Below are 10,307 nucleotides of genomic sequence, written 5' to 3'. Positions count from 1 at the left end.
ACATGGTCTGCAAGCAGCAAAAAGTGGGTTCGGCGGAAATCTGGTCAGACAGTATCTGAAGACCCAGGAATTAAATCAAGTGATGCACTTGGTCGCGTCTACACTATTCATCCTAACAATTCCGAATGTTTTCATCTTCGACTGCTGCTTCATGAGGTGCACGGACCTACATCTTTCAATGACTTAAAGACTTTTGGAGAAATAAAATGCGAAACATTTAAGCAGGCTTGCCAGGTAAGAGGACTTCTTGAAGATGACTCGCACTGGAAAAGCACGCTAGAAGAAGCTGCTGTTGTTCGATCACCTGAAATGCTGCGTAATTTATTTGCAATTATGTTGCAAACATGTTCTATTGCAAACCCTCTGGAATTGTGGAATTTACAAAGAGAAAATATGGCTGAAGATGTTTTGCACCAGGCCAGGATTAGAAGTACTGACATGGATTTAAATTATGATGATGCCATCTTCAATCAGGCATTAATTCTTCTTGAAAACAAGGTCAAAGAATTGGGTGGTTCTGGTTTAAAAACTTATGGACTTCCTTTGCCACAACAAACAGATACCATTGACTTAAACAGAGAAATTTTGAGGGCAACAAATTACAATACAGATGAAATGACATCATACATTGATTCGAATGAGCCAAATCTGGTTCAAGACCAGAAGGAAGCTTTGGAGAAAATCTTATTTGCTGTGTTTAATGACGTCGGTGGAATATTTTTTGTGGATGCACCTGGTGGAACAGGAAAAACTTATCTCATAAATCTGATTTTAGCAAAAGTGAGACAAAGAAATAAGATTGCACTTGCTGTTGCATCCTCTGGTATTGCTGCAACTCTTTTGTCTGGTGGACGAACAGCTCATTCAGTGTTTAAATTACCTTTAAATTTATCAACCGTCGAGCATCCTACCTGCAATATTTCCAGAAGCTCACACAAAGCTGATGTTCTTAGAAGATGTAAACTAATAGTTTGGGATGAGTGCACTATGTCACATAAAGCTGCTTTAGAAGCCCTGGATATCACTATGCAAGACCTTTTAAAAAACAACAAGTGTATGGGAGGTGTAACTTTAGTTTTATCTGGTGATTTTCGACAAACACTTCCCGTAATACAACGTGGGACAAAGGCAGATGAAATACATGCATGTATAAAGTCATCTTACATTTGGACAAATGTTCAAAGACTGCGGCTGAAAACAAATATGCGAGTTCATTTAACAGGAGAAGTCTTTGCTCAGGAATTTGCCAACAATCTTCTAAGACTTGGAAATGGTGATATTAGTGGCGATAAAGAAGGGCTTATAGATGTGAAAAATATTGGAAATCGTGTTGCTACAACCGACGAACTCAAAGAAATGGTTTTTCCTAATATTCATGAAAATTACTGCAACCCTCAATGGCTATGTGAAAGAGCTATCCTTTCTCCAACAAATGATATTGTTAACGTGATAAATAACAAACTTTTAAAAAAATTACCTGGTGCTCTGGAAATTTACAAGTCGATGGACGCTGTCATGGAAATAGATCAAGTTGTCAACTATCCGACAGAATTTTTGAACTCATTGGAACCACCTGGAGTGCCTGCACATAAATTAGAATTGAAAATTGGAGCACCAATTATGCTTTTAAGAAATTTGGATCCACCTGCATTGTGTAATGGAACAAGATTGATTGTGAAAAAATTGATGCCTAATGTTATTGAAGCGATGATTATAACAGGACAGTCAACAGGAAATAGTGTGCTTATTCCTCGCATCCCCATCATATCTTCAGACAATCCATTTCAGTTTAAACGACTTCAGTTTCCTGTTCGACTTAGTTTTGCGATGAGTATAAATAAATCTCAGGGACAATCTTTAAAAGTCGTTGGTCTTGACTTGCAGAAGCCTTGCTTTTCACATGGACAGCTTTATGTTGGCTGCTCAAGAGTTGGTGAAGAAAAGAACTTATACTTATTCGCACCAAATGGAAAAACTAAAAATATTGTTTATAAAGAAGTTTTACAAGAATAGGAAGTTATAGGAATATTAATATTTTATTAGGGGAAAATTAGGAAGAAATAGGAATATTTTATTGCTGTTTCTTAAATATCTTATTAACTGCGCTGTAATTTTCAGCTATTGGCCAATGATGATTTCGAAAGCAACTTTTGTATGCTTTTACAATTTCTGAGGCCTTTTTTTTTTAAAAAAAAAAGTCTCCACCTGATAGTTATATTATAGGTTAGGTTACCATAGGCCTTAGGTTACCATAGCAAAGTTACATCTTCAAACATCCTCAAGAGCTATAACACATCTGCAGCAGAACTGGGTATGAAGACAACGTTGCAGGACAGGAACACTTTAATTGTCCACTAATCTTCAAATTTCCTGCTATGTTTTAAAAAACTTTATTTGTGAAAACCTTTAGCGTGGCGGACAGCTGGCCGCCTTAAGCGGCTAGTTAGAAATAAAAAGGAAAAAGATTAAGGGAGAAAATTTTGCTTTGGTTACAACAATAATTCTCTGATCATTTAACTTGCAAATTTACTCTTACTACTATTGATCTAAATGTAGTATTATTGAACTGTACAAGATTTATAAACAACTTGATATTATTAAATGCATAAAAATAAATAGAATGAATTGGGTGGCCCACGCGATACGTATGACTGATGACAATACAATAAAAAAGATACTGCTTTATAGACCCATTGGAACAAAAAAGCGGGGAAGGCCGCGATTGAGATAGGCTGACTCGATGGAGTCTGATTTTCTTGCAATTAATGAAAAGAATTGGAGATCAAAGATAAATCGGCAGTCGTTATGGAGAAATCTTCAGAGGAAGGCATTGGGCTGTCTGGTCAACTATGATGATGAATATACATTCACACAAAAGATTTTACCTTCTATGAAATATTTTGGTATTTAATTCTTTTGCTGATAAAGTTATGAACAGTAACTTCTACTGCTTTAATTGTTATTTAATTTTATTTGAATTATTAATAACTTTAAAAAAATTAAATAAATAAAAATAGCTTGAATTAACTTGTGTTGGCAAAATAGATATGGCCCATAATCTTATTTTGTGTCTGATCTTAAAGTATAAACAAATAGTTTAGCATAATTATGATTAGTCCCTCAAATCGTTAAGGTTGTGTCAATTTTTAAGCAAAAACTTATTCTATAACACAAGGTAAGTTCTGCTTACCCCGTTCTCCAGGACTGCCACTGTTATTGGGTAATAAATATCAATTTGATTACTGTACAAAGGAATCCAACATGTTTGAGGACAATTACTTTAATAACGAAATAACAAACAAAAGAAGATAAACAATTAAGCATCTAATTACTGTACGGAGCTAAATTGCTCGTTCACAGATCGAGATCTTAACATCATCTAACTAATGGCGCTGCAGGCGCAGAAAAACAACATGCGCAGGAGAGCTATTGCGAGAATTTGCGACAAGTTGCATCTTAGTACATAAAAATCCAATCTTTAAATCAAAAGTTATTACGTATTCCCTTTTTTTTATTTTACGCCCTATACTATGTATTTGTTAACATGATATTTTTTATTACACCCATAATGAAAAAATAAAGTAAACAAAATTATAAGATGTTTATTTACTAATTGTTTAGGTTTAAACTGCGTAATTCAAAATTTGATCACTAACTTTCTGTATCCCGCAAGTCTTAAGTCAATTACAAAAATCTAATTGTCTTAATTTATAGCTGTGTCAAAAAAAAATTTCTTTTTTTCATAAGTCTGCTTTTCTATACTATTTTCTTACTATAATGCGAAAATGTATTATAAAAAAAAAGAAAACGAGGGTGATGTCAAAAATGATTCGAATTTAGTGCTTCTTATCTAGTTTCGATTCTTTTGCATCTTATTTTTCATCTTGTTTGAATTAAAAATAACGCAACTAAGATGGAAAAAAGAGAGAATGAAATCCTGTTGGAAATACTTTATGTGCTATGCAAATTATATGTTTAATCAACTGTTCTAAGAAAGTTATAAGTTCATCAAGTGGCAATATCTTTATTTCTTCGTGCAAAAACTTGTTCAGTGGAAAGAGTTAAGAGATCAATCTGGTAGAAAGACGAACACAGTTAAAAGTGACAAGTTTCGTTCCAGATTTCAAGGAGTTTTTATCAATCTAATACTGATATTTAAATCGCTATGATAATGATGTTTAGTAGTAATCTACAACAGTTACGTTTTTATTTAACGAATGGCAAAGTAAGTTGTATTTTTTAAACCCGGTTTTTGTTCTTCAAGCTTCGTCATTGTCTTAAACTCTGCATAGAAAAACACCAGAAGGCCTTATGTACCATATTTTTTATTTTATTATAAAAACTAAATACGTAGACAGGGATAGCCTGGTCGATAGAGCGTTGAGCCTATGTCCAGGAGGTTGTGAGTTTGATCCACACCGGCCGAAAGCTCTCCGTGTATTGAATGGTGACTGGTACATGCTAAATCTGTCTGGGTCGCAATGTCTTTCAAGTTTCCATAACAAATCGAGATCTCTGGAGGTACTGAATCGGAGATTGATCGTGTTCTGGTTCAGGTCAAAATTACGATCTGCGAATGGATAGTGTGTGGATGTGTCCTCCCTGGAAAACGTTATGTGACGTATGTGTGCATGGGGCAGAAGTTGCATTCTTGGCCATAGATGGCGCCACTGGAAAACAAAAAGAAGCGCGCCCATCTGTCTTAAAATAGGCTTGACAAGTAGCATAAGATAACTACAACTAAATGTGTTTGAAAACTTTCGGTACTTCGATAATTAACCGTTTTAAATGCTTCCAATAACACCTTTACTGTAATCGGCTTCGATGATGCTCATTAAATTCTGATTCTATCTCTCTATATTAAAAAAATAAATCATAATAACAGCGGTCTGCGGCACTGCTGTTCTGTGTGATCAACTTAACGCTACATTTTGTTTTTCTGCGTGAAAGTATAGGATTTAGAAACTTAAAATTACTTAAGTGTGTGTAGAAAGGTGTACATGAATTACTATGAATTAAAAAAAATTAATATTTGATATGTTACTCGCGAATTATTAAACTAGTTCGAAAACATTCCATCTTGTGGCCACTTTTCAGGTCATAGGAATGCAACTAGTTTTTTTTTCCATAATTCTAATTTGTTTAAAAGTCATGTAGTTACATGTAAGTAACTTTTTTGAAAAAATTTTCTGCACTTTACGTTGCATTTTGTTTTGCTTCTTGAATTCTACAAGACTTGTGTAGGTTGGTAATTTATTTACGTCGCACTAGAGTTGCACAATTGGCGAGAGTCTGAAAAAAATCCTTGAAGATCATCCGAAGATTTTTCAGAAGATCACAATTTTGATCCTCTGCAGATGGGATTCCTCTCCCGCTATGGTATCCCAACGAGTTGCACGAGAAGCTAAGCACTTTACGGTAGAACAGTTTAACGAGCACCGATACCGTGCATCCTTCATCCCGACCGCTGCCAGTGATGCTTGACCTAGGTGTTCTACTGGGAACTGTGTCTTTACGATCAATCCACAAAGAGACCCATGAGACTTAGAAACTCTTAATTACGAAGTTGCATAGAAAAATCTACAACGAGTTCGATGGAATATAAAAAAAAAATTGCGATTCGATTATTAGTTAGAGAATTATTAACTGTTAAACTCGTATGAAGAAAAAAAAAAAACAATACGGTGGTCGATCGACTGTCCGCTGAAATGCAAATACGGAGTTGAAATATGATTTGTTGATAGGGCCACTTAGCCGCTTTGCATTTTAATTTAACGAGAGCTTTTTTTTTTTTTTTTTAATTTCCTATTTGTTCAAAAGTTATTGCAAATTTGATTNGGGTTTTTTTTTTTTTTTTTTTTTTTTTGCTTTAAATATTGACTATTTGTTCATTGTTGTGGAAAACTTATATTTTCCTCGCGAGATTTTTATTTTATTAGAATGTGCTCGAGTAGATGCCAGACAAAAGTGAGGGAAAAAGAGAGAAAGATTACAGTAAATCTTAACATTCATAGTGAATTTTTTAAAAATGGAAGGAAAGAAACTCAATAAATTTTTGTAAAAAGCGTTCCCTGTTTCGATTGTTATAATTCGCTTCAACGAGTAAAACTGCTTCCGATTTATTTTTTCTTACTGGTTTTATTTCTCATTAGATTAATTTTTTTTCTTCAAATACGTACATATGATTACTTTTCAAATCTAAGTAATCGTCGATTTCGTTACGATTAGCACATTAACAAAATGTTCTTGCATAAAAATCAAGTGATTGTATATTTTGTAACCAAAATGTTCTGTGTTTGTCTAAAATATTGACGTTTAAGATGTATGAGAATCATGAACGAGGGTCGGCGTCCGGAGCGAGGAGGGTGTGGTCCATAGAAATATTAATTTGTGGTTTCCAAGTTTTTTATTTTTTCGTGTTTATTTCTGAAATTATGTTAATAAATGTGACGATTGTGAAACATCCAATGTAAATAAAGTTGAAATTCATTGTTATATCGCCTCACAAGGAGTCAGCAATAAAGATTTCTTGTATCTTTAATACACTCCATTATTGTAACTTCAACATAATACAAAATAAGCAAATTTCCGCACAGTTTTCATTTCAGAATAAACATTGCATTTCAGTTAAAATTCTTTTGAAAAAACTTTAAATTATCAATAAGAATGGCATAAGTAAATATCGCTCCAAGAACACCAAAAATGATGCTCCGTTTTAAAGGCACGATCTTCCATGCCGTCAGGTAAACTTTTTTTTTGCTAACGGAAACCAAATTTTTAAGTTCTTCATTTGGGTATTGATTATTCCAAGGTATTATTCGAACTGTATTATAAATGTCTTCGGCGGATTCTGATACCATACTGGCAGAAGCCGACATCGCGATAAAACCTAAGAATTGGTTTAAAAAGGATAAAAAAACGATAAATTTCATCGACTGATTGAAATTTTCTTCTATATGAAATACTGTAGACAGGCTGTAGAAAACCACAGACGCATTGATGGTTATTGCCGCAAACACTAAAAGTGATAAAACACTATCCACGTCGTGAACCAATGTAATCAATGTTACGTAGTTTTCGGTAAAAACGCCATAACGTGCAACTTTTTCAGATACTATGAGGTTCTTTAAGCGATCAAAGAGTTTTTTCAGTTGATAGTTCACGAACACATAAAAAAACGAAAAAGAGTTCAATGGTAAAAGAAGACTCAAAATGTAATAAAATACATAAATTACACCCACAATAATATAGTAATCGAAATTTTCGAATTCAATCTCGAAAAATGTAGACTGTACGAATTTCGGGTGAATCGTTACTGCTAAATTATATTTTAAAATCATCATCGTAAGGAAAATGCTCGCAATAATCCACGTTATAAAGAAAATTGCAAATTTCTTCGCAACAGTTACTTGAAACATCTTCAAACGCTGGGCAATTTCTTGAAGCAGAAGAAATTTTAAAACTATTAGGATGCGAAAACTGGTAAGAGATATTATTGTAAAAAAAGATCCTAAAACTGCCGGACTCCATTCTATAGTTAGAATTTCTGAAGCAAGAGTGCAACAAGCAATAAAAACGGGAAAATAACTAATAATTAAAATTATTGGTTTTAAAAACCTTTGCTTAACTTTTCTGCCAGAATTAAAAATAGGAGAAAAGATGAAACTCACGCGAAATAGTACGAAGATAGTTCCGTATAAAAAGCCAGTCATAGTGTTCCGATTATGCCATTTTGATCTTGATTTTAAAGACAGCATATTTACATATAAGGTTATGATTATCTCTGACAGCAAATTAAATGGCGGGAAAATCGTTGCAAAGCTGAAGTCGAAGACGACCAACTGCAAATTGTAATTAACAATAGTGAAGTATTTTCACTTTTATTAATAATATAAAAGGAAAAGAAATCAATAAAAGAGAGTAAATCGATATTATCTTCATTTAAAATAATACAAAATGCATTTAAAAAATCGATTATTTGCTCGCTTTTATAGCTACATATAAATTTTTCTTAAATGAAACATTAATATAATGCCATTATTGATGACTTATATTTTTAAATTGTTTCATCACACGTATCAAGGATAAACACATGATATAATTTTTTTTTTATTATACTGAATTGAATATTTTTCAATGGAATAAATGATCAACATCATTGTGAAAGTAAGAAAATCGATTCAGATTTTTTCTTTACTTATAAACTCTGCTATTACTCGTATGATTAAATCTGAAATGGAGAAAAGGGTATTAGTGCAGCCTCTTTTCGATTGACTTTAACTAGGATAGAAGGACAGAAATTTGTGGTAGATTTGTATGATTTTGTGATCAAAAATTTCCTGATATCACAAATACAATAAAAAAAAATATTTAATGCATGCATTATGAAATATAAACGAAATATATTCTAGCTTATGTTTCGCCGTTAAGCGTTTAACACATTTTTATATTAATACTCCGACAAACATCTAATAGCTTTGTAATGTTTGGGATATTGCCTGTTTTAGTTTTTAGATCCTTTCTCTTCGCCATTGTGTAATGGACAACTAGACAAATTTTAATTTTGTAACGTAGCTAAGTTAACCCAGTTTTGAGCCGAAACGCAAATATTTTCCTCATAAAAGCCATTTCTTTGCTTTGAATGTTAACAAAAACCGGTTCCGAAGAGTGCAAAAAGTTTTTACTTATCCTCATCATAAAGCAAATCTTGTTACGTAATAGAACTGGTTGAACTTCTTCCCTTGCTTCGGAGATCACCTTCTTACTGTTTGTCTAAGATAGGTACTCTGCCAGACATTCGTCTGAAGCTGTAGCGGTGACTATGGTAACGAGGTATGATAATTTCAAGTAGGGGTGCGGGGTCCCTCTTTAGAACTGATTTCGGCGAGAGAAGAGACTTCTTTCATCGAAGCTACCCTCCCTAAAATGGCCTCTTCCTATTTCCATAGCACCAGACTGCCGCAGACTTATTGGCGGTCGGAGTACCTACCTTAGACAAACAGTACTTATTCGGAGGTTCTGGTTCTGATGCAAACATAAACATCAAATCGAAACAATAAAGAGGCTCCAACCCGTTCGCGTTGTGCATTCATTGACTGTTTCTAAAATGTTTTAATCATAATGCATTTTATTTTATAACCAGCGTTAAACTGCCAACCCAATTCCAAGTTTACGACTATCAATGCTCAACTTCGTGGCCTTGTAATTTAAAACCCTACCTAGAAGACAAGGGTACTCATGGTTCAAGCATTGGGCAAACTAGCCTTCGCGAACGACTTTTTAATGTAACTAACCCACATTTCCATTACATAGAGAAGAAAACTTCCCACGGTTAATCAGACGGCAAGAAGATTCAGTCTACCACTGAAGAGATTTTGCGTCAGCACAGTGATTGGTGTTATCTGGGTACAGAATTCATACCAACCAGCCGCAGCTGAGACTCGAACCTAAATCACCTCCTTGGAAAGAGAACACTGTATCCTGAGAACCTAAAATATTAACAAAATCTCGCTATCTATGTTTAAATTGACTAAAAATTGTGTAGCATTCCCAAAAAGCATTGCAGATTTATGAGACTATTTGCAGAAGATATCGTAGAAGTCAATATCGCGACAAACTTGCAATCCTAACTATTTGATATGTTCGTCTGTATTTTTGCAGATACTAGGCCTTTATCGTTTTTTATACCTAACTTTTATTTCTTTAATATTAAATTTGTCATTTCAATATAATTATTAAAAAATGAATGAGCAAATACAAAATCTGTTTTTCAATTCTTGATCTATTTTTCAATTTTTATTACTCTGTCAAACAATTCTGCTCGAAATCAGATAGAAATTACTATAAGAATTACACATTAAAAAAAATAGTTGTTAATCAGTAGGCGGAAAAGTTAGCAAGAAATAAACGCTAATAATGTTATTCCGAAGCATAAATTGAGCAATTTATAAATATATATTATAAAAAGTTGCTATTTTTTTTTTAACTATTTGTCTTATAAGATACTTTGTTGAAGTAAATATTGCTTCTACAAGTAACTTTGTCTTCAGAAAAAAATTCCATTTTGTTTATTATGATCCACTTAAATGAGAATTCAAATATTTAAGAATAAAAAGAATTTAACTAGAACCAAATTTACCTCAGCATTATAAATAATAATAGCGGATATTAAAAGCACGCAATAATATTTAATCAGTTACTAAATATCGTTTAGATCGTAATTATGCTAAAACCAAAAAGTATTCTACGCTTAAAAAAAAAAAAAAAAAAAAAAAAAAAAAAAAAAAAAAAAAAAAAAAAAAAAAAAA

General features: G+C 33.0%; 1 protein-coding gene across 1 annotated transcript in view; it reads left to right on the top strand.

Moving 5' to 3' along the window:
• LOC122271529 (ATP-dependent DNA helicase pif1-like) overlaps window positions 1-2,013 on the top strand; it is a 4,018-nt gene extending 2,005 nt beyond the window's left edge. Inside the window, exon 2 of the mRNA XM_043053145.1 lies at window positions 18-2,013. Coding sequence (XP_042909079.1) covers window positions 18-2,013 — 1,996 coding nt within the window. The remainder of the gene's footprint in view (window positions 1-17) is intronic.
• Window positions 2,014-10,307: the final 8,294 nt, after the last annotated feature.

The sequence above is a fragment of the Parasteatoda tepidariorum genome, chromosome 9, assembly GCF_043381705.1.
Source record: "Parasteatoda tepidariorum isolate YZ-2023 chromosome 9, CAS_Ptep_4.0, whole genome shotgun sequence".
NCBI classification, from domain to species: Eukaryota; Metazoa; Arthropoda; class Arachnida; order Araneae; family Theridiidae; genus Parasteatoda; species Parasteatoda tepidariorum.
The sequence above is the reverse complement of the archived record's forward strand: the minus strand, read 5'-3'. Positions and strand labels throughout refer to the sequence as shown.